Genomic DNA, 24627 nt, shown 5'->3' on the forward strand with positions numbered 1-24627 from the left:
CTTTCTTGTCCTGAGACATTGATGTATTATTATTATTATTATTATTATTATTATTATTATTATTATTATTATTATTATTATTATTCACTGTCACTGTTATCTTTCACAGCTCCCTCCGAGAAGCTCACATGTCTCTCATGTTCCTGATCATTCGTGTGAACTGCATTACATTTGGAATAGTTTACCTCCTGGCATCGTAATGAAACCCTTCTTTTACGCTGAAAGTGGAAACCCTCTTCTTGCCTTTTAAATGTTGGGTGCCAGTCAACCTTTTCAGTAACTGTACATCTAATCCCCTCCTGGGGCCTGGCCCCTACACTCCACACTCCGCCGTGGAGGCTCTCTGCGTGCTGGACGGGGCCCTGTCTCACTCAGTCTCGCTTTGCTTTTATGCCACTCAGAAAACGAACAACTCCTAGTTCTGAATGAACTTGTAAACCGCGACAGTGTTACTGGGCTGAGTTTTTTCATACGGTGTAGCTTGTTGTAAACATAGTGGGATGCAGCAAATAAGACAAGCCATTACAGTGAGACTATTTTGTGTGTGTGCGTGTTCAGGTGCCAGGAAGCAGTGACACTGGTTTAGTGGGATTAGCATTAGCATCTCTCCCTCTCTCCCTCTCTCTCTCTCTCTCTCTCTCTCTCTCTCTCTCTCTCTCTCTCTCTCTCTCTCCCCCTCCCCTCTCTCTCTCTCTCTCTCTCTCTCTCCCTCTCTCTCCCCCACTCTCTCGCCCCTCTTTCTCTCTTTCTCTCTCCCTCTCTCTCCCTCTCTCTCCCCCACTCTCTCGCCCCTCTTTCTCTCTTTCTCTCTCTCCCTCTCTCTCCCTCTCTCTCTCTCTATCCCTCTCTCTCCCTCTCTCTCTCTCTATCCCTCTCTCTCCCTCTCTCTCTCCCTCTCTCTCTCCCTCTCTCGCTCTCTCTCTCTCTTTCTCTCTCTCTCTTTCTCTCTCTCCCTCTCTCTCCCTCTCTCTCTCTCTATCCCTCTCTCTCGCTCTCTCCCTCTCTCTCTCCCTCTCTCGCTCTCTCCCTCTCTTTCTCTCTCTCTCTTTCTCTCTCTCTCTCTCTCCCCCTCCCCTCTCCTCTCTCTCTCTCTCTCTCTCTCTCTCTCTCTCTCTCTCTCTCTCTATCCCTCTCTCTCCCTCTCTCTCTCCCTCTCTCTCTCCCTCTCTCGCTCTCTCCCTCTCTTTCTCTCTCTCTCTTTCTCTCTCTCTCTCTCTCCCCCTCCCCTCTCCCTCTCTCTCTCTCTCTCTCTCTCTCTCTCTCTCTCTCCCAGAAACAGTTTGTACTTGCTCCTGTTCCACATGGCACTGTGAATACTTCTGTGTCCTGCGCTCCCATTCTTTCATTCTTTCTCTCTATCTTTTCACTGTTACCTTCTTTCTCTTTCTTTTCCATTTCATCTGCCAGATGCAGCCGTTTCCCTGCATAAACCCACAGCTGTACATCACACTTGCAGATAAAGAATATTTAGATTTTTTTTAATTTAGGGGTTTAATTTTTGCTGCTTTTTGACTCTTTTACTCTCAACCCCAGTCAAAGATGCAGTGGGTCTCTAACTTTATTTACCGACATATGCTTGATCCACTTGTGTTTAATCTCATTACGGTAATAAAGCAGGAGCCTGGCAGAGCAGGACTGCTAGACTAATTTCCTTAGGCCTAAGCCACAAGTGGAACTGATTTCAGATCAGCGGTTTGCATCTTAACATTTTTCTCCAATAAGCCGTAGACATAGACATAGCCTGAGGTTGGAGAAGCTTTGTTCCCAGCTCTGTGTTTTATTTCCGGAGCGCTCGTGCAGTTGGAGAATAATGGTCTTCCATTCAGCTCTACTCACCAACAATCATGCTTTGTGCTCTGCTGTTGCCATAGATATGAACAGCCCAAATGTGATGGCAATGCACGAGCCCACCCAAACAAACCCAAAGACCATTACAGGAGCAGACACCTGCAGGGTAAGTTCACACACGCATGTGTGTGTGTGTGTGTGTGTGTGTGTGTGTGTGTGTGTGTGTGTGTGTGTGCGCGCGCACTCATGCTAGGATACCTGTCACCTCATTACAGGCAGGCAGACAGGTGTGTACTGTTCCAGTGTAGGCCTCCAGTCACGCACACACACATTTACTCACCTGTGAAATCCACTAAAACAGGAGAGACTAGCTGTGGATGAACTCACTGAGGAGACACGAGTTACAGGGGAGAGTAAAGGAGACAGAAGGCAGGGGGATGAGTGTGTGGCTGGAGGGATGAGTGTGTGGCTGGAGGGATGAGTGTGTGGCTGGAGGGATGAGTATGTGGGTGGAGGGATGAGTATGTGGGTGGAGGGGTGTGTCTTTGGTGTGCAGTGACGAGTGGGTGGAGGGATTAGTGTGTGAAATGAAGGGAGTGAGTGTGAGGAGTGAAGGGATTAATGTGGAATGAAGGGATGATTGTTGATTGAAGGGCTGAGTGTGAGGGGTGGTGCGATCTAGTCCAATGAAACAAATAAGTTACCCTCATAAAGGCGTTAGTGTTTCTCAGTCACTGGATAAGTGATTGTGTGTGTGTGTGTGTGTGTGTGTGTGTGTGTGTGTGAGAGAGAGAGACGGTCTGCACACTTTGAGAAGTTTAAGGCAAATGATTTACATAATTTTGCCGTGAGTTTAAGAAGACTCATTTAGTAAAAATACACACACTCAATGAAAATAAAGGTCAGACATTATGTCATCCAGAGAGAAGGAGTCTGTCTGTCTGCACCAGGGTTTTCTGGGTATATGATTTCACAAGCATGTCATTAACAAAGAGCGTTAATGAACAGAGCTTTTTCTGTTCCAACTGTGTGTATGTGGGTGCATGCAGGTTTATGTTTGAATACATGTGGTAATGTGCATATACATTTACAACTGACACTTTTATCCAAAGCAACTTACAATTATGACCGAGTACAACTTGAGCAATTGAGGTTGAAGGGCCTTGCTCAGGGGCCCAACAGTGGCAACTTGAACCAGCAACCTTTCAATTACAAGTCAAGTACCTTAACCACTGAGCTACCACTGCCCTGTATACATGTGTGCGTGTGTATACATGTGTTTATACACATGCGGCGGACAGTAGAGGGACAGTAGATAGACTATAGAGGGACAGTGGGGACTGTAGAGGGACTGCGGGGACGGTAGAGGGAATGTGGGGATGGTGGAGGGACTGTAGAGGGACTGTAGAGGGACTGTGGGGACGGTAGTGGGAATGTGGGGATGGTGGAGGGACTGTAGAGGGACTGTGGGGACAGTAGAGGGAATGTAGGGATAGTAGAAGGACTGTAGAGGGACTGTGGGGACGGTAGAGGGAATGTGGGGATAGTAGAAGAACTGTAGAGGGACTGTGGGGACGGTAGAGGGAATGTGGGGACGGTAGTGGGAATGTGGGGATGGTAGAAGAACTGTAGAGGGACCGTGGGGACGGTAGTGGGAATGTGGGGATGGTGGAGGGACTGTAGAGGGACTGTGGGGACAGTAGAGGGAATGTAGGGATAGTAGAAGGACTGTAGAGGGACTGTGGGGACGGTAGAGGGAATGTGGGGATAGTAGAAGGACTGTAGAGGGACTGTGGGGACGGTAGTGGGAATGTGGGGACGGTAGAGGGACTGTAAAGGGACTGTGGGGACGGTAGTGGGAATGTGGGGATGGTAGAAGGACTGTAGAGGGACTGTGGGGACGGTAGTGGGAATGTGGGGACGATAGAGGGACTGTAGAGGGACTGTGGGGACGGTAGTGGGAATGTGGGGATGGTAGAAGGACTGTAGAGGGACTGTGGGGACGGTAGTGGGAATGTGGGGAAGGTAGAGGGACTGTAGAGGGACTGTGGGGACGGTAGTGGGAATGTGGGGATGGTGGAGGGACTGTAGAGGGACTGTGGCGATGGTAGTGGGAATGTGGGGATGGTGGAGGGACTGTAGAGGGACTGTGGGGACGGTAGAGGGAATGTGGGGATAGTAGAAGAACTGTAGAGGGACTGTGGGGACGGTAGAGGGAATGTGGGGACGGTAGTGGGAATGTGGGGATGGTAGAAGAACTGTAGAGGGACCGTGGGGACGGTAGTGGGAATGTGGGGATGGTGGAGGGACTGTAGAGGGACTGTGGGGACAGTAGAGGGAATGTAGGGATAGTAGAAGGACTGTAGAGGGACTGTGGGGACGGTAGAGGGAATGTGGGGACGGTAGTGGGAATGTGGGGATGGTAGAAGAACTGTAGAGGGACCGTGGGGACGGTAGTGGGAATGTGGGGATAGTAGAAGAACTGTAGAGGGACTGTGGGGACGGTAGTGGGAATGTGGGGACGGTAGAGGGACTGTAGAGGGACTGTGGGGACGGTAGTGGGAATGTGGGGATGGTAGAAGGACTGTAGAGGGACTGTAGAGGGACTGTGGGGACGGTAGTGGGAATGTGGGGACGATAGAGGGACTGTAGAGGGACTGTGGGGACGGTAGTGGGAATGTGGGGATGGTAGAGGGACTGTAGAGGGACTGTGGGGACGGTAGTGGGAATGTGGGGAAGGTAGAGGGACTGTAGAGGGACTGTGGGGACGGTAGTGGGAATGTGGGGATGATAGAGGGACTGTAGAGGGACTGTGGGGATGGTAGTGGGAATGTGGGGACGATAGAGGGACTGTAGAGGGACTGTGGGGACGGTAGTGGAAATGTGGAGATGGTAGAGGGACTGTAGAGGGACTGTGGGGACGGTAGTGGGAATGTGGGGACGATAGAGGGACTGTAGAGGGACTGTGGGGACGGTAGTGGGAATGTGGGGACGATAGAGGGACTGTAGAGGGACTGTGGGGATGGTAATGGGAATGTGGGGATGGTAGAAGGACTGTAGAGGGACTGTGGGGACGGTAGTGGGAATGTGGGGACGGTAGAGGGAATGTGGGGATGGTAGAAGAACTGTAGAGGGACCGTGGGGACGGTAGTGGGAATGTGGGGATAGTAGAAGAACTGTAGAGGGACTGTGGGGACGGTAGTGGGAATGTGGGGACGGTAGAGGGACGGTAGAGGGACTGTAGAGGGACTGTGGGGACGGTAGTGGGAATGTGGGGATGGTAGAAGGACTGTAGAGGGACTGTAGAGGGACTGTGGGGACGGTAGTGGGAATGTGGGGACGATAGAGGGACTGTAGAGGGACTGTGGGGACGGTAGTGGGAATGTGGGGATGGTAGAGGGACTGTAGAGGGACTGTGGGGACGGTAGTGGGAATGTGGGGAAGGTAGAGGGACTGTAGAGGGACTGTGGGGATGGTAGTGGGAATGTGGGGACGATAGAGGGACTGTAGAGGGACTGTGGGGACGGTAGTGGGAATGTGGGGATGGTAGAGGGACTGTAGAGGGACTGTGGGGACGGTAGTGGGAATGTGGGGATGATAGAGGGACTGTAGAGGGACTGTGGGGATGGTAGTGGGAATGTGGGGACGATAGAGGGACTGTAGAGGGACTGTGGGGACGGTAGTGGAAATGTGGAGATGGTAGAGGGACTGTAGAGGGACTGTGGGGACGGTAGTGGGAATGTGGGGACGATAGAGGGACTGTAGAGGGACTGTGGGGACGGTAGTGGGAATGTGGGGACGATAGAGGGACTGTAGAGGGACTGTGGGGATGGTAATGGGAATGTGGGGATGGTAGAAGGACTGTAGAGGGACTGTGGGGACGGTAGTGGGAATGTGGGGACGGTAGAGGGACTGTAGAGGGACTGTGGGGACGGTAGAAGGACTGTGGGCACTGTGGGGGAACCTTACATCAGATCAACCTATTATGATTCTTTTCCATGGCTGTGTAATATCCTGACGGTCCTGTGTGTATAAATAGTGGCCAGCTCTGTCTGTAGATGCCCTTGGCCTCCCATCCCAGCATACCAGTGGTCTGGAAGAAGAAGGATCAGTGCATGCATTTTCACTTTGCTGAACGTTCGGCACACAAAAGGAGCATTCCTACACACAAACTACACCCACACACACACACACACACACACACACACACACACACACCCCACACACACACAAAACACAGAGGGACAGAACACATACACAGACACACACTGACACACACACACACACACACACAAACACACACACACACAAAACACAGAGGGACAGAACACATACACAGACACACACTGACACACACACACACACACAAAACACAGAGGGACAGAACACATACACAGACACACACTGACACACACACACACACACACACACACAGATGGACAGAACACACCAGTCATTCTCATTAGTGCATACCTTTGCTGGTCATTGAGTTCTACTGGTGGACATTTTCTCAGCAGCCAGTGAGTCTTGGCTGGGATGCCTATTTTGGTATGATGATTATAAATGTGCTGTGTGAGTGTGTGTGTGAGTATGTGTGTGTGTGTGTGTGTGTGTGTGTGCGTGTCACGGTGATGAGAGCTTTATTGGGGGGGGGGGAGCTGCTGTGTTGACAACATGGCTATAGAGGGGAGGGGCTGTAGTGGGGAGGGGCTATAAGGGGGAGGGGCTAAGCGGGGGAGGGGCTGTATGGGGAGGGGCTATACAGGAGAGGGGCTATAGTGGGGGTTATAGTGGGGGTTGTAGTGGGGAGGGGGCTGTTTGTCCTGCACCGTCGCCTGGGAGAGACACAGAACAGGGCAAGGGATGGAGGATTGGCCCTCACTCCATACTACAACATCCACTTTCCCCTAGGCACACACACACACACACACACACACACACACGCACACACACACTGCATGCATATGTGAACTACACGCTGTAGTCACGTACTCCCACAGCGATTGTAGAAGGACAGTTGAAAGGAAGGATTATGGCACCTGAACACCTGAACACCCGAACACCTGAACACCTGAACACCCTGTTTTACAGAATCTAAAGAAAGACATGATTGTACACTGATTTAAACTCCAGTCCTTCCCCTACAGATGGTTAAGCACCACCTCAGCTGAACATTAAGGCTTCAGCTGACCTGAAATGAACGTTTAACTAGAGAAAGAAACCGAAGCAGTTTGAGAAACGCGTTTCACTGTGAGGGGTCTGTGCGGGAATGCCCGCTCTCCTTCTGTACGGGGGGAAAGAGGAATTTGGGCCTGGCTCCCAGGTTAACAGGTGGGTGAGATTTTTAACTGTGTGTCAGCATGTGTAAAAGCCAGACTCCTGGCCCATAAAGCCTCCACACATCAGAGCAACAGGTTCGGCGTTCACACCAACGCTCCCTTTAAGCCAGGTCACTTTTCTCCACATCCCCACATGGCATACTGGTTGGGGGGGGGGGGGGGGGGTGTTTACAGCAGTCTTGACACACCTGTTGAGGTGTCTGTACCGTGCAATTATCCTCAGTACTAGAGAATCTGTTGCCCTGGGCACGGGCTGTAACACACTCCACCCTTGTGCAAATACAGACACATGCACACACACACATGTACACACACACGCGCTCATAAATTAAATCTGAGGACCTTTACGTGCTCGTTGGGATGTCCTAGGTATAGACACACATACACATGCATACTCATGCACACACCTGCACACAGTGGGCAGGGGCCACACTGAAGGGCCGTAATGAAAAAGAGAGGAGAGGAGAGGAGGGGAGAGGGGAGGAGAGGAGAGGAGAGGAGAGGGGAGTAGAGGGGAGGAGAGGAGGGGAGGGGAGGAGAGGAGGGGAGGAGAGGAGAGGAGAGGGGAGGAGAGGAGGGGGAGAGGAGAGGAGAGGAGAGGGGAGGAGGGGAGGAGAGGAGAGGAGGGGAGGAGAGGAGAGGAGAGGGTGAGATGGATGTATGGATGAATGTTGTGGAGAGAGAGAGAGTCTGTGAGAAAAAGCTTCAGGAGTCATCCACTCCACACCCTACACCCCACCCTCATCCACCCTACTCCCCACACCCCACCCTCATGTCCCCACACCCTACACCTCACCCTCATGCCCTGCACCCTCCACCCCACACTCATCCACCCCCTCCATCCACCCCACACACCACCCTCATCCTCACAACAAATCCTACCCTTGACCACCTTACTTCCACCCCACCCCAATTTACACCACCACCCCCAACCCGAACCGTACCCCCACCACCTCCCTCATACCTCAGCCATACCCCAGGCTGACACACGGCGCACGGACCCGCTCATAGTAGCCAGGTTCTGTGTGGCCCCGAGCTTTTCTTTTCACGTCTAACTGCTTCTTGTTCTCAGTCTGAGTTCCCGTGTCTGTTTCTCAGGATGCCCGGGAGAAAAAAAGCATGGGTTCCTCACCAGTGTTCTGGATGCGCTGTCCACAGACATGGTGCTTGCGGTGACGGACCCAGCCGCCACTGGCAGGTAATCACACACCTGTGCACAGGGTGGGGAACACAGGCAGGGGACAGGGTGCAGGATACAGGGGACATGGACCCAGCGTGGGGGACACAGGGTATGAGACACAGTGGGCAGGAGACACTAAAATTTGTCTAATAACTAGTTGCTTTGGCAAGGTCGTAAGGATATTTTTAGTGAAGTGAGAAACCACCAATGATAAATTGTACTTTTTGGTAATGAAGTGCAGCTGTAAGAACTGAAAAACATCTCACATAAATGACTGTCACAACCAACTCTGTCACAACCAACTTCACCCAAACTCAAGGAAGCACTCCACTCCACTCCACCAACTCTCCACCAATATCCCCTTGCTTAGGCATGTTTTATTTTTTGCTTTTGATATCTAAGTCCTCTAATATGTTACCACAGCTGCATTTTTTAGATCTTCACTTTGACTTGTAACAGTTACATTGAAGTTATTTCTACTTTTATAAAACACGAAGGACGAGAGTGCCTCTCACAGCCCTGGCTCTGGGAACCTCTGTGGCGGTATTTTATCCTTCATACGTACCTGGGCAGGACAGGCGCCCCTAGCACAGTGTCAGCACTGGAATGATCCTGACTGATCCTCGGAATGGAATCGAAACACATCCATAAGGAGATGACGGGCAGGGCGATCCCGAAAAGAACATGAACTCATCCAGAAATGAAGAATGCTGGGGAAAAACCATTGTAGGTTGTGAAACAGGAAACTGTCCTCTCCTCTATACAGGAAACAGTCCTCTCTATACAGGAAACAGTCCTCTCTATACAGGAGCCTCCATCCCTGCACTACAACCACAGTTTCCTGCCCTCAGCTTCTCTTGTGTCATCGGGACTGTTTCTGTGTTGGCATGGTTCTTCCGACTGCTGGCATCACAGAGGACACACTCCTGAAACTAAAGAATAGTTTGTTCCTTTAGGTTTAATAGATTTCCTGCAGAACACTGTAGTCTCATCAAAGGCCCATAAAGAGTCTTTGGAAAAAGCCACACAGCAGTTTGGAGATCCACTTAACTGAGAGTTTATTTGAAAGCTGAACGCCCCAGGAAATGTTAAGGCAATTAGAGGAGTGTTGAGGTTTCGGCCAGACGATGTGTATGTACAAAGTCTGAATAACTGATGACTTTCCAATACCTGCATGCACTTCAGTAGAATTTCTCCCCATTCAAGGTGAAATAGGTAATGCTTAGTCTTAGTCTTAGTCTTAGGTAATGCTCTCTGAGTCTGAGTAAGAGGCAGTCTTTCTGAGTCTGAGTAACAGCCAGTCTCTCTGAGTCTGAGTAACAGCCAGTCTCTCTGAGTCTAAGTAACAGTCAGACTCTTTGAGTCAAAGTAACCTAGCAAGTGAAAGCCATCTGACCTGTGAAAGGTGGCCAGGCTTTCTCTTCCCCCACTGTGGGTAGTTCTGCTTGACTGGTGTGGCAGACTGGACGTCTGCAGTACAGTGTGCTCATTTGAATATTTGATGGACGTATAGTGTGCTCACTTGAATATTAGGCCCATCCCCAGGCAGTCCTTAAGAGATTGAGTAGTGAATTCGACTAGTTTATTCTCTGGGTTATTCGCTAGTTTATTTGCTGGTTTATTCGCTGGGTTATCTGCTGGGTTATTCGCTGGTTTATTCGCTGGTTTATTCTCTGGGTTATTCGCTGGGTTATTTGCTGGATTATTCGCTGGTTTATTCGCTGGTTTATTCTCTGGGTTATTCGCTGGTTTATTCTCTCATTTATTCGCTGGGTTATTCGCTGGTTTATTCGCTGGGTTATTCGCTGGTTTAGTCGCTGGTTTATTCTCTGGGTTAATCTCTGGTTTATTCGCTGGTTTATTCTCTGGTTTATTCGCTGGTTTATTCTCTGGGTTATTCGCTGGTTTATTCGCTGGTTTATTCACTGGTTTATTCTCTGGTTTATTCTCTGGTTTATTTGCTGGTTTATTCTCTGGGTTAATCACTGGTTTATTTGCTGGTTTATTCGCTGCTTTATTCTCTGAGCTACTTTATCTTTCCTTTGTTCCATCTTTGGGGGATGTGTAATATGACACACAACTTTCAAATAATACAGACATTATTAACACTTTGTTTCAATGTAATATATATTTTAGATTTTCTGCCACTATACAACTATGTTTTGCCACTAAATAACTATGTCCTTTTTTTTTTTTAGAAACTTGAATTTGGTATTTTAAAGACTAAGCCATCAGAGTTTTGATGTGCTGCCCTAGCACACTTTCCTGCAGGTTGAATGAGAACAGCTGTTGTCGTCTTGCTCCAGGATGCCAGAGCCTGATCCGAACCACACTCTGGAAGAGCGAGTCGTGCACTGGTACTTCCGCCAGCTGGACAAGAACTCCAGCGGTGACATCGGCAAGAAGGAGATCAAGCCGTTTAAGCGTCTGCTGCGGAAGAAGTCCAAACCAAAGAAGTGCGTGAAGAAGTTTGTGGAGTACTGCGACATCAGCAACGACAAGGCGCTCTCACTGCAGGAGCTGATTGGCTGCCTCGGGGTCACCAAGGAGGATGGTACGATATCTGAGTGTTTGATAACAAGTGCAGTTTGTCCTGTGAATATGGGAAATGGCGAAAAATCTAACTTTATTACTTTTTTTTAATGACTTTGTTTATTTGTGTAATGGCAAACGTAGTTGTAACACATTCTTACTGCCTTCCCAGCAGACACCAAAGCAGGAGGCGCAGGCTCCAGTAAACTGGTGAGTAAATGAACATTTCTGCTCAGTGCTCACTACTGAGACAAAGAAAAAGGGCAGATACCTGTGCAAACTACAGACATCTAAAATTACACTGTATTACATTTACTAAAACTGTAACATTAACTGATAGATTCAGTCCTAGTGTACAGACACACTGATAGCTGAAATTATGTAGAGAGTATAACTGTTATTCTATACATTAGTATGAAAACTGAACAATAACAGTCTCTTCAAAATGAAGTTACAAAGTACTTATTGTCAGTGAAATATTCACTATAAGATTACAGCAAGTTGTTTCAGGGCCTTCAGACAACATTCATGGCGCATACAGATAAACATGCGTGCAGCACATAAGCGCTCATGAGACATCTATTCATGGCGTTAAAGGAGTGATACGGAGGTGACGCAAGTCTTGCCCTTTAGACACAAGCGATGCTGAACGGTCCATACGGCTGTTTCTTCTCCTTCTGTTCTCAGAATATGTCAAAGAAACAAGGCTGAGTCAGCAGCACCCCTCCCATGCCAGCCTGCCCCTCCGAACGGCACCGGAAGCCCAGAGTATTTGCACTTTGTACTTTAAAAACAATGTAAATTCACTTTGTAGAAAAAAACAGAAGGTATTTAAACACACTGCTGAACATGTGAATGACGTTAGTTTTTCTATGTCCTTACAAAAAGTTAATACTTTAGCACATACAATGTATGTGTCCTTTGTGAGTCGAAAGGAAAGTATGTTTTTCTGAGTTGTACAAGTTCTGTTACGTGATTTCTTGATGACACACCCCTTTGGTCTGTTCCGTCTTGATTTTCTGACACCAGATTTGATGGATAACTGATAAAAGGTAATAATACATTCAACACCTGTGAATTATATACAATAATTCGACGCCTGTGCTTTGATCTCGCCCTGAGCCTCTTACAGACCCAGTAGAACGTTTCTGCTCATATATCACTACATGGTTTTAAAATGGATTTTGCAAAGACAGCTTTGTGTTAATCAGAAATAAAGAAGTCTTTTATATTTTTTGTATGTTTTATACCAATACAGTGTATATAGCAGGAGTTGTCTGATGAAATGTTAAAAAACAGGATCTTTTACCTATAATAAAAATTCCCTCCTAACTGAATCTCTGGGTACCAGTTTTGCAAACTGAAGACGTGGCTAAAACAATTGGAGTGTTCTCACATGCCAACCACAGTCCTACCCTGGATTAGCCCTAGGCTACCCCCACGTTAACGCCACCACACCTGTAAGACGGTGAAGCTTCAGGGCAGTTCCTGGGAAGATCAGGTCACAGGTTAAAGGTCAGATGCCCTTAGGGACATACAGGATGTTTGGGAACTGAGAGCTGTTGAGGATATGCTAATTGTTTAAGCGGTGAGATGGTTGAAACAGACATTGCAATGTAGAGAAAACGGGACTTCACGGGTATTTCACTGGTGTTGGAACACGCCTGGAAGTTCTCTCCCTGCAGCGAAAGAAAAGGGACCACGTCTTGAATATAATGGCTAGATTCAAGCTTGAAGAGCAGTCTACACCAGCAAAGAAGAAAAAACACAAAAAAAACTGAAGTCAAATTATAATCTCACAATCTGAATTACACATCAATACCACAAAGAGAATATTACAAGGAGGGTTTTAAAAAGCGATTTCGTCTCATTCTGTTCCATCCTCCCTCTTACAGATCCAAAGTCTCTCTGCACAACAGTCTGTCGTTTACTGCCGTTTACTAAATTACAGACATACTGATGCGTTGTATAGTCGTATAATTGCATTTTTTTTCTTTTACTTTACTGCCATTGGATTATTCAAATCACGCAATGTACACGTTCCATGCATGGTGTGTTTAAGTTCAAATAAAAGAGGAAAAAGGCAATTTCAAGTGAATGTATTGCAAACTGTAACGACCGCTCCGAGTGAGCCCAGTCTCAACCTCCCGTTGACCCCGTGGCCCATGCGCCCGTCGGGTGATTGGTGATTCACACGTGGGTCTTGGGGAGGTTAGAATAGCCAGCGCCTGGTCTGATGCTCTCCTCTGCCAGCCTACATGAAGGGGACATTCGCCATGGACAACTCAAATGCATTAGCCATGGACAACTCTAAGACACTAGCCATGGACAACTCAAATGCATTAGCCATGGACAACTCTAAGACATTAGCCATGGACAACTCAAATGCATTAGCCATGGACAACTCTAAGACACTAGCCATGGACAACTCAAATACATTAGCCATGGACAACTCTAAGACACTAGCCATGGACAATCAAAACACGTTAGCCATGGACAACTCAAATGCATTAGCCATGGACAACTCTAAGACACTAGCCATGGACAACTCAAATACATTAGCCATGGACAACTCTAAGACACTAGCCATGGACAACTCAAATACATTAGCCATGGACAACTCTAAGACACTAGCCATGGACAACTCAAATGCATTAGCCATGGACAACTCAAATACATTAGCCATGGACAACTCTAAGACACTAGCCATGGACAACTCAAATGCATTAGCCATGGACAACTCTAAGACACTAGCCATGGACAACTCAAATGCATTAGCCATGGACAACTCTAAGACACTAGCCATGGACAACTCAAATACATTAGCCATGGACAACTCTAAGACACTAGCCATGGACAACTCAAATACATTAGCCATGGACAACTCTAAGACACTAGCCATGGACAACTCTAAGACATTAGCCATGGACAACTCAAATACATTAGCCATGGACAACTCTAAGACACTAGCCATGGACAACTCAAATACATTAGCCATGGACAACTCTAAGACACTAGCCATGGACAATCAAAACACGTTAGCCATGGACAACTCAAATGCATTAGCCATGGACAACTCTAAGACACTAGCCATGGACAACTCAAATACATTAGCCATGGACAACTCTAAGACACTAGCCATGGACAACTCAAATACATTAGCCATGGACAACTCTAAGACACTAGCCATGGACAACTCAAATGCATTAGCCATGGACAACTCTAAGACACTAGCCATGGACAACTCAAATGCATTAGCCATGGACAACTCTAAGACACTAGCCATGGACAACTCAAATACATTAGCCATGGACAACTCAAATACATTAGCCATGGACAACTCTAAGACACTAGCCATGGACAATCAAAACACGTTAGCCATGGACAACTGAAAGACTATGCCAAAACCCCAGCAAGAATGCCGTGGTTTACAACTTACAGACAGAAAGAGAGATACAAAGGGATAGAGGGAGAGAGAGATGCACAGATAAAGAGAGAGGGAGAGAAAGATAAGGAGAGGCAGGCAGAGATAGAAAGAGAGAGAGAGCAAGAGAGATGATTCTAGATTAAATGCTCATCTCACGCAGTAAAGGTGGTCATGAAAACAAACAACTGTGAGCAGTAATGAGTCACCAGACATGGAGTCGGATGCCTAAACAGCTCTGATCAGAGGAGAAAGGGGGGAGACACTTCCCAACCTTGAAGTCACCAGCAGGGAAATTCCATTATTCTGTGCCTAAACAATAATCAAGCTCAGTGGATAGCTGGGAAATACGCCAGTGCTTACTCTGCTAATCTGGCTCTGTGTGTGACTGTGTTTGTTTGATGTGTATGTGCATGCGTATGTGTGTGAGAGTCTGCGTGTGTGTGTGTGTGTGTGTGTGTGTGTGTGTACCACTGATAATTCCTTCTTTAGGATCTTTAGGGTCACCCCAGTTTCTTTAGGGTCACGCCTGACCATGGCTTCTTTAGCGTCACCCCAGTATCTTTAGGGTCACCTCGGATTTTTTAGGACCACCCAGGTTTCATTAGGGTCACCCCGGTCCCTTTGGGGTCATCCCTGACCCTTTAGAGTCACCCCAGTCCCTTTAGGGTCACACCCAGGCATGGCTTAGTCTGTACTTTTTGGCTTTAATCCACCGCTGCACATTGCGGTGGCAGCTCCAGCCTTCATGAGACAGGAAGCAGAGATGAACTAAATCTCAGGGTCCTTCACCACCCATGTTCACTGATGGTCCAGCACAAGTTCTGAAAGATGTCTCACTGCATCACAGGTGAAGAATAAGAACTTCATCTCAGTGAAGAAGATGAACACACCCTGGTCACTAAAGCCGCCTTGTTAGAGCTGTTACATGCGGAAGGGCCACGCTGTTCACAGACTCAGATTCTCTACTGCTCTAACGTATCACCCACATTTCTGAATTTGTTGAAGGGGCGCTTATATGTCATTATATTTTTATTTTTAATGATATACTGTTTATATTGTTTTGGAAACCATTTCACCTATAGGCTATCATCTTTCACTATTTCTATAGCCTTTATTACTATTACACGGTCAGTCAGGTGTGTCCAAACCTTTGCCTGGTGCTGTATGTTAGAAGACTGGTCATTGTAGAAGAGCTCACCATCTCTCTTCGCTGTTGGCTGGAACCATGTATAGGCAGAGGTGACGGCGTTCACAGCGGTGGGGCCTCTAGGTCCACTCCTCACACAAAGCCATGCGCCCATATTTATGCCATTTACAGTAAAGAATGGCTGAGATCTGTGTGATTCCTGCTGCATCTCGGAGTTCTGCTCCTCAACACCAGTCACCAGTGTTTCCTACTCAGGTGAGCAGAGACTGACGAGACTGAGGTAACCTGTGAACACTGCCACCACTGTCACAACAATCTCTCTCTCTCTCTCTCTCTCTCTCTCTCTCTCTCTCTCTCTGTCAAAACACTTACATTCCATCTGTTCAGTGTGATAGCCATGTTGTTCTCTGTAAAGTGTGCACTGAATCAGAGCGTGAGTAAAAAACACTGTTTGAATTTCAACATGGGTACATGGGTACAAATTGCACTAAACCTCATCAATCATCAAGAGATTTGCAATCTTAGAAACATCATGCCAACACATATAAACAAACACATTCTCTCTCTCTCTCTCTCTGTCTCTCTGTCTCTCTCTCTCTCCACCCCCCCCCCCCCCCCCCCCCGCTCTCACTTATACATACACATACACATTACACAGAGATACTATTGATACCATGTTCTTTGGGCATGGTATGTGTGTTTAACATTCCCTGTGCGTGAGTCTGTGTGTGTGTGTGTGTGTGTGTGTGTGTGTGTGTGTGTGTGTGTGTGTGTGTGTGTGTGTGTGTTTAATGGGCACCCGCAGTGGGCATTCAGTCCTGCTCTGGCATGCCATGTGGAGAAATTACTGTCAAAGCCATCATCTGTTTTAATGGCGGCTGGCCCGACACATCTTGCTGTGGCCAGCTCAGGAGCAGTGCACCATGGGTAAACATGGTTGGGAATAGAGCAGGGACGTGGGGAATCGCCTTCCTCCTGAGCTCGCCGGGAGGCGCTTCTGTTGGCGCTAGTCTGGTTAGGAGGTGCGGAAGAACAGGAGCAGGAGAGAAAAGTGGAGGCATTAAGCATGAGACCTGACTCCCACAGCACAGCGAGACAGAGAAACAGCAACGCTGTGAAGCAGTGAGACAGGGAGTCAGAGAGACAACAAAACAGCCAAGCTGTGAGGCAGTGAGAGTGACACATTCATATAGTGAGGCAGAAAAACAGTGAGGCAGTGAGACAGTAAAACAGTGACATAATTAGAGAGTGAAGCAGTAAAAGTGAGACAGTGAGGTAGTCATGAATCCTCACAGTAGGCAGCCTTTCTAAGGATTTGTTATAACCAAAGTAATATTAAAGTAATATTAGAGTAATCTACATGGGTCTCCATTAGAGCACAAACAGTATCTTACTGAAACACAGAGGCTGCACTCTGATGAATAAATGCTGCAAACACAAATGTAATAATCAATAAAAATATGGCACTGTTAATCCGTTTGCTTCATGTAAAACCATTCAGACGTATATTACATTCTGTGATCTTCTGCAAAAAGTAAATTATCAATCATTTGCTTCCTTGCGGATCATGCCAGTTACTGGTTGATAAATGATTCAATATTTCATCCTAATGCAGTGTGTTGGCCAGTGTTATGGCTGATGCCATGGGGTATGCTCTCTGTGGGTTAGCTGGGCCCATCTGTAGCATGACAGGTATGTGTGGGGTGCAGATAGCTCCATGCTCCTGCAAGGTAGGAGTGTGGGCGGGGCTAGGGCAGGGGGAGGGGCTTCGGCACACCTGTCTGCCCTCCACAGGGCCACGGATTGTTGTGACATACAGGATCAGTGCAGAGCTTTTAGAGCCAGCATGGCCGTGACAGTGTGTCATCACCCCCGGCAACTGAGTCCTCACCACTACAGATCAGGTTGCTCTCAGGTGTGTTCACCTGGCCGTCTCCTTCGCTCTTCATTCCTTCTCTCAGTCTGCTCTGTCTTTCCTTCTCTCTCACCCCTCATTTGTCTCTTCTCTCTCTCTCTCTCTCTCTCTCTCTCTCTCTCTCTCCCCCTCTCTCTCCCTCTCGGTTTCTCTCTCTCTGTCTCGATTCAAATAAATTCAATTCAGTTCAATGGTGCTGTATTGACATGAGAATTATTCAGACTTATTTTGCCAAAGAAGAAATCAAGAGCATAGAATGGTAAACAAAAAAGTAAAATATATTTAAATAGTTTAAATCATATATTAGCAAATTGAAGGTAGGAATGATTATATTACAAAATAACAACAGCAACAATAACAATACTAAAAATTAAACTGAGAGCGTGTGCAGGTGGGTCTGTATTTATGATATTTGATCTATATGCCGCTGTCCCTGAAACTCCCTGGCAGGAGTGAACGTACAGAGCTGCCAGCGTGGTGAACTCTTTATGCTCACCATAGAGCAGTTTCCCCTCATCTGTCTCGATTCCTCTGTGTGCAGATCAGCCTAAGCAGGACAGTTTTTGGGACAGTGGCCCAAATCAAGACGCTTTCAAAAACAAAAGGACTTCAGCCTTATTTGGAAGGAAGACAAACCGCAGTTGTGTTTGACTGTCAGTCTCCTTCGCTTGGGTTTTCCAGTTGGGTCGTAGTGAGTTTCTTTTCTCTGTTCTTTTCTATTGGTCATATTGTGCTCTGGCACCTGGGAGATTAAGGGGTTTTGCCCCTTGAGAGAGAAAGAGAGGGAAAGAGAGAGAGAAAGAGAGAGAGAGAGAGAGAGAGAGAGAGAGAGAGAGAGAGCGAGAGAAAGAGAGGCTTGTAAGGACACAGTATGGAGGACACCTGACAGTCAGTCCTCTGACTCTCATCCTGCAGGGAATAGACGCGCCTCAAAGTTTAGCTTTGTTGCATCCAACTGATCACCTAATTCAATCAGAACCAATGACTGGAGGAGGAGCAGGGGGAGGGGGAGGGGCAGTCAGAACCAATGACTGGGGGAGGGGCGGGGGAGGGGCAGTCAGAACCAATGACTGGAGGAGGAGCAGGGGGAGGGGGAGGGGCAGTCAGAACCAATGACTGCAGGAGGAGCAGAGGGAGGGGCAGTCAGAACCAATGACTGGAGTAGGAGCAGGGGGAGGGGCAGTCAGAACCAATGACTGGAGGAGGAGCAGGGGGAGGGGGAGGGGCAGTCAGAACCAATGACTGGGGGAGGGGCAGGGGGAGGGGCAGTCAGAACCAATGACTGGAGGAGGAGCAGGGGGAGGGGCTTTCTACTGCATTTCGGAGCCCAACCCAAAGCACATGGGAGCCCATGAACTCTGTAAGGTAAACTGATGTCTGCAGCCTAGCCGACAGCACACAGAAGCAAAGCAACGACTGGACGTGCTGGCCTAGGAAGCTGAAGATCAGCTTGCGTCCTATAGAATAACATTAGTGCAGTGGGTGAAGGACTGAGGTGGAGTGTTCAACAAGCTGAAATAGAGGAAATGAAATAAAGGCTGTATGTGGGTGTGAGTTGTGTAAACAGGGAACTGTTTTGGTAATCAGCGATCTGGCAGCGCACAGCAAACCCTTTGAAATCAGCCACCTCCCAAGGCTGGCTGCGTTCAGAGCTGCATCATGGTGCTGTGCACAGACAATCCCTCTCTCAGGACGTGCTGTCAGACAGGCGTGTCTTGTTGTCTGTTGCAGAGCAGTGCTGTGATGTATGCAGGGGAATTAAAGGAGAGGAGAGGAGCGTCTCCTGTGAAGCAACAAAGTCTAGCATGGTGGTCCAGAGGTACTGTGGAGTGACCCCACCCAAAACAAGACAGGCCTGACGGCCTCGCACACCTGTGTGCAGACCGCCACGGCTCACACCTCACCAGCGTATGACCCACCTCACCTCACCTGCCTGCCTGCAGTGCTCATGGGAAAAGCAGTACTTCTTCCAAAGCTCACGGAAAGCAACTAACTGCCCTTTCCATCAATAATCAATAATCTCCTTAACCCTCTCCATTCCCATCAATAATCAATAATCTCCTTATCCCTCTCCATTCCCATCTATAATCAATAATATCCTTATCCCTCTCCATTCCCATCAATAATCAATAATCTCCTTATCCCCCACCAAAGAAAACCAATCAGCTTGCCTGGGACCTGCCCCAAAACACCACGTTAATGCGCTGACCTCAACAATGAACCACAGGCAATCTATCAGGCTCTATCTAAGTGGAGTCCCCATGTAAATTAACATACAAAAACAAGGGAGTGTGAGTCAGTGTTGAGGGGGTTGAAGCCCAGGTAGCTCTAGGGCATCGCTCCTCTCAGGAGCATATGGAGGTCCTCTTAATAAGGTGCCTCGTGGAGATAAGCTGGTCCCTTAAGGCTCAGAGTGGAAACTGATTGACCAGATTGTGATGTGGAACTCCCAGGAGCAGATAACGGAGGTCGTGAAGATGAGGCCTCCATCTCCAGAGCTCCCTTCTCACTTAATATCAGCAGTTGTGCCTGAGGGCATCTTCACCCGATCTGCTCTAAAATCTGCACTCACATTTCAATAGCAATGCCTGACTTAACTGGTCAGCCTTCCCAAGCCCCCCATGGCTGATACCATCAGAGGCAGCCTAATGGAAGTTTACATTTGTGTGGACCCTTCTCCTCACCTCCAAGCAAAGGGGTAACGGCGCTGTTCACGGGAAAGAAAAGGAAAGAATAGATTGACATTTCGCAGACCTCTTATCTGGCCAAAACAATCAGATATCTCGCATGAGTAGACGACCCCCGAGCTTCAAAAGAAAAAGGACTTTTTGAGAGAGAGAGAGAGAGAGAGAGAGAGAGAGAGAGAGAGAGAGAGAGAGAGAGAAAACACCCTGGTTTATGGAACCTGATATATCTTTTTGTTCATCACTAATAGCTTCTGAAACATCTGTGAAAATATTTTGAAACCACTTGTCCAGAGCTGACACCATAACCCAGCCTATCTGCAGGGTAAGGCATGGAAGTCACTCACTAGCACATACAAGCCCTAGTACACTCTCTTCTCCTGGGCCCTGTTCAAAAAATAACACAGTTCAGAATTGATTGGGTGAGACACGATAATGATCTTTCCCCCTTTCTGCCGATACAGGTAGCCTAAAAAAACACCACGTAGGTTAGACACGCACCATAAAAGTAAAATTATGTCACTGTGGTTCGCAGGAAAAATGTTCCACACAAAGTGGGAAAAAAAGCACAAAAGCTTTAGTAAATATGTGTATAAAAGTTGTGTTTGGCAGTTTCCAGTGGATGGTCCTATTCGCCATCGTGACGCTCAAAACAAAGATCTTAAAGTGTGCAGAAAATGACAGGCCAGAATTACAGGGCAGTGTGTAGTTTTGACGTTGTTGATAATGGGAATTGCATCACTAGTGTAAGCCAGGCCTCCTCCTTACTCTGAGAGGCATCACAGTTTGTTGTCTCTCTGCTCTGTTTTTCTTCTTCTCTTTTTTCAGCGTTTATTTTTTTTTGCTCTTTCTCATTTTACGTACACCTGTGGGAGATGGTTGTTGCATGGAACATTCTGGAAGAGAAGTCACCCTGTTAATACACTTCCGTCCAGCCATCCATCCATCCTCAGTGCCTGCCATCCACCCAGTCGTGCCGCTAATATGCCGGTGCTGCGCTAAAGGTGGATATTGTGTGAGATTAAAGGGGTCCCGCCTCCGCCCGCTTTCCCCGTTTACCCTCCTCAAAAAAAAAAAGGCTGAAAATTGTAATCCTCACAAAAATTCCCCAATGAAAGCTAATATTGTTCCTTCTAGCTCTGAGGGGCACTGATCTGACAGAGTGGTCAGGAGAAGCTGCAGGATGGTGAAATACCCCCAGAGTTCAGACAGTGAGCGAGAAAGACAGATGGAAATACAAAAGAGGGAGAGAGTTTAGCACCCGGTGCTGAATAAAGGCATTCAGCCCTAGCGAAGCACCTGCGTTAATCCAGCCCTTTGACAAATGTATGTCTGTTACGTAAGCTTCAGACAGGGGATACATTTAGACTCTTTTGTTTCGCAAAATGTTGGTAACCTCAAATTGGCGAAGTTCTGGGTGAAAAGGCTGAGGTTAAAGGTCTCTGTTAGTGTCAGTAGAGAGAGCTGCAGTAGACACATCTTGTCTCTATGGGATCTGTTTCAAGACTAGGGTTATTTTAAACAGGAATGGTAGTGTTCACTCTGAACCACATTATATGATTGGTAGATTTTAATATGATTTACATTATTATGATTTTTGGGCCATGATGCCTTCACAAATAATTCCCTCACGCAAAAAGCTACAGCACATAATCATTAGTGAATCTACTGAATCATTAGTGAATCTATCGAATCATTAGTGAATCTACTGAATCATTAGTGAATCTATCAAATCATTAGTGAATCTATTTGAGTTCATCTTTCCACGCCCTGGTTGCTCCCTAGAGGAGGACATTTCTCAGCAGTTTTATCTGCCCAAGTCGCTGTCTTGGTGCCAAAATACTGCGTCTCCTTCTGTCTTCTAAAAAACCACTCGCACAACATGCTCTTTATCACTCTGGGAAACTCTGATGTCAGAGCAGACTGCGTTTGGCACTCACCCTGCTCAGCTGGAAGTCATATGTGGGGGAGGGGATGAGGGTGGTGTCACTGTGAATAGCTACAGAGCCTGCTTCAGTAGACACTTTCAACACTGGTATCCCCCTTTTTTAACGAGTCAGTACTGTTAAGGCCTGAAGTCCAAGCTAAAAAGGCTTTACATACAAACATTAGCCCACCCGACTGTGAGACCAAGACAACAAACTCTTTCTGGTTGCGATAAGATGATGTGATTCATTTATGTTCTTTGAATGGCCATCGTTTGGATAGTTCAGAAAAGCCGCTTTGGGGGTGAAAACCCTTTATGCCAAACACGCCCTAAAACAAAACCCAAAGAAACTCATTTCCCAAAAAGAATATGCAGTAGCTAAACCTGTCTAACACAAACAGAGAACAAATAAAGTTATGATGATGTGTATTTTATCAGGGATCATGCACAAAGGATCTTATATTGCTAATAATGCAAATCTAAAGTACAGTGGGGCTGGCAGAGGTCATGTGGACAGCGGGAAACAGCCCTGGGTAGCCATCATCTTTACAGAGGACTACATCTCTGAATATCATGGCCCTAATCACCATAAACCTAGAAGAGAGAGACAGACAGAGACAGACACACAAACCTGAACAATACAATATAACTTCTGGCAAATGCTGAGGTTCATGTAAAAGTTACATTACTACAGTGTTGATCCAGTGATGACCACAGTAATGACCACGCCAGTTATGACTCCAGTGAGTATCAATCAGTGACGATCACTCCAACGACCAATTCAGTGATGAGCAATACAGTGAAGAGCACTATAGTGAAGAGCACTACAGTGAAGAGCACTACAGTGATGAGTATGAGTAATGAAATGATAATGTAGTATAGTATTGATATGAAGTTATCATGACCTAACATCAAGGTTATATAAAAGCTTTAATTCTAATTTTAAATGTAATTTTAATCAAATTTAAGCAGCTTTTTGCAGCTCTAGCATTCACCCACAACAGCAGAGACATTATGACTGAACATATTTATGACTGAACACTGCTTCATAAAAGCCTGATTTTACAGATCAAAACAAGAATGAAATTTTGACATGTGTTTCCACTGTTTCCACATGCTCTGGACTGCAGTAGTGCTTCTTCCTGTAAAATCTGTACTTTTACAAAAATCAGTACTTTAACATAAATCAGTACTTTTACATAAATGATTAGCTCTAAATAAATTACAAGTTTATGTGTCTTACTGTATTTTTCATATGCATTTGCTCTTGTCTCAGAGGAATTCCATGCTATGGTTCAAATTCATCCACATGGCGGCACAACTTTCAGTCTATCCGAAATGACCTGGTCAGAACCCGAGCTGAACCACCTGAAGTCAGAGCGCAACTGCATATAACCACAAGTCATGAAGAGGCAGCGTAATGCCAAACATGTAGTCACATCTAAGCATGCATAAACACACATACTGTCCTCCTCTGGGCCGGCAGTGTGGGCAGTGAGTGTGTTTGCTCATCCATTAGGGTTCTCTTCAGATGATGAAGCAACATGGACCACACTCACCCTGAGGAGAAGCTTTCACTCCCATAAACCCACATAACCATACCAGGGGAGAGAGAGAGAGGGATACAGGAAGAGGGGAGAGACAGAGAAAGGCAGAGAGGGAGATACGGGGACAGGGAGTGGACAGAGAGAGAGAGAGAGAGAGAGAGAGAGTGTGGACATATAGAGGAAGGAGGGAGAAACAGAGAGAGGAAGGCAAGAGAGAGTCAGTGCGAGACAGAAAAAGTGGGAAAGGGAGAGAGAGATAGAGAGATGGAAGGAGAGAGAGAGGAGACAGCCAGAGATGAGAGAACAGGACAAAGACCAAGAAAGACAGACAAGAAGACAGGAAGAGAGAGAGCAACTGAGAGCAGGTTGGAATTCACTGCTCTGCTGGTGGGTGCACAGGAATGTTCGACTGTGCACTGCACTGCCACCTTTATACAATGAGTGCTGATGAGTGAAAGGAAACCTCACACTGAACCCAGCTCGGAATGTCTCACACACACACACACACACAGAGAGAGAGAGAGAGAGAGAGAGAGAGAGAGAGAGAGAGAGAGAGAGAGAGAGAGAGAGAGAGAGAGAGAGAGAGAGAGAGAGAGAGAGAGAGAGAGAGAGAGAGAGAGAGAGAGAGAGAGAGAGGAGACTTATATTACTGATTTGTGTTACCCTAGCAAACTAAAGCAATACCTAAACTTAGATTATCTTTCAGCTTTTAGTTTTTTAATTTTCCAGAAGAAGGTACCAATAGAGTCAAACAGTTCCATACATGCATGAGCACACACACACACACACACACACACACACACACACACACACACACACACACACACACACACACACACACACACACACACACCAGACATACACGCATGTATGCACATTAGGCCACAATCTGCATTCAGAAGCTCGGTTTACAATCCTGCAAACAAAACATACAGGCAATTTCACGCTCTGCGACAAGCTTTCAGGGGCGTTTGGTTAAAACATCAGCGGCTGAGTATGAAAACGGCGGGGAGACGGCGCGCGGAATCATGCTCCTCTCATTATTAAAGCTAACATTTGCCAAGCAAATATACAGCTTGTTTGTCCACAAACCTTCCCTTGTGAGTGCTGTGGTGTTTTGCTTAACCTCACCTTGACACAT

General features: G+C 47.0%; 1 protein-coding gene across 3 annotated transcripts in view; it reads left to right on the top strand.

Annotated features, from left to right (window-relative positions):
* The window catches only part of smoc2 (SPARC related modular calcium binding 2), a 34557-nt gene extending 21631 nt beyond the window's left edge, over positions 1-12926 (top strand). For 2 of the 3 annotated variants that reach the window (XM_027027520.3, XM_027027522.3), the window contains exons 9-13: positions 1872-1954; positions 8226-8325; positions 10614-10861; positions 11012-11049; positions 11527-12926. In XM_027027520.3, the coding sequence (XP_026883321.2) occupies positions 1872-1954; positions 8226-8325; positions 10614-10861; positions 11012-11049; positions 11527-11550 (493 nt within the window). In that variant the 3' untranslated portion in view covers positions 11551-12926. The remainder of the gene's footprint in view (positions 1-1871; positions 1955-8225; positions 8326-10613; positions 10862-11011; positions 11050-11526) is intronic. The other variant, XM_027027521.3, reaches the window with a different exon arrangement.
* Positions 12927-24627: the final 11701 nt, after the last annotated feature.

Source organism: Electrophorus electricus, chromosome 12, assembly GCF_041902795.1.
Source record: "Electrophorus electricus isolate QZ-2024a chromosome 12, ASM4190279v1, whole genome shotgun sequence".
Lineage (NCBI taxonomy): Eukaryota > Metazoa > Chordata > Actinopteri > Gymnotiformes > Gymnotidae > Electrophorus > Electrophorus electricus.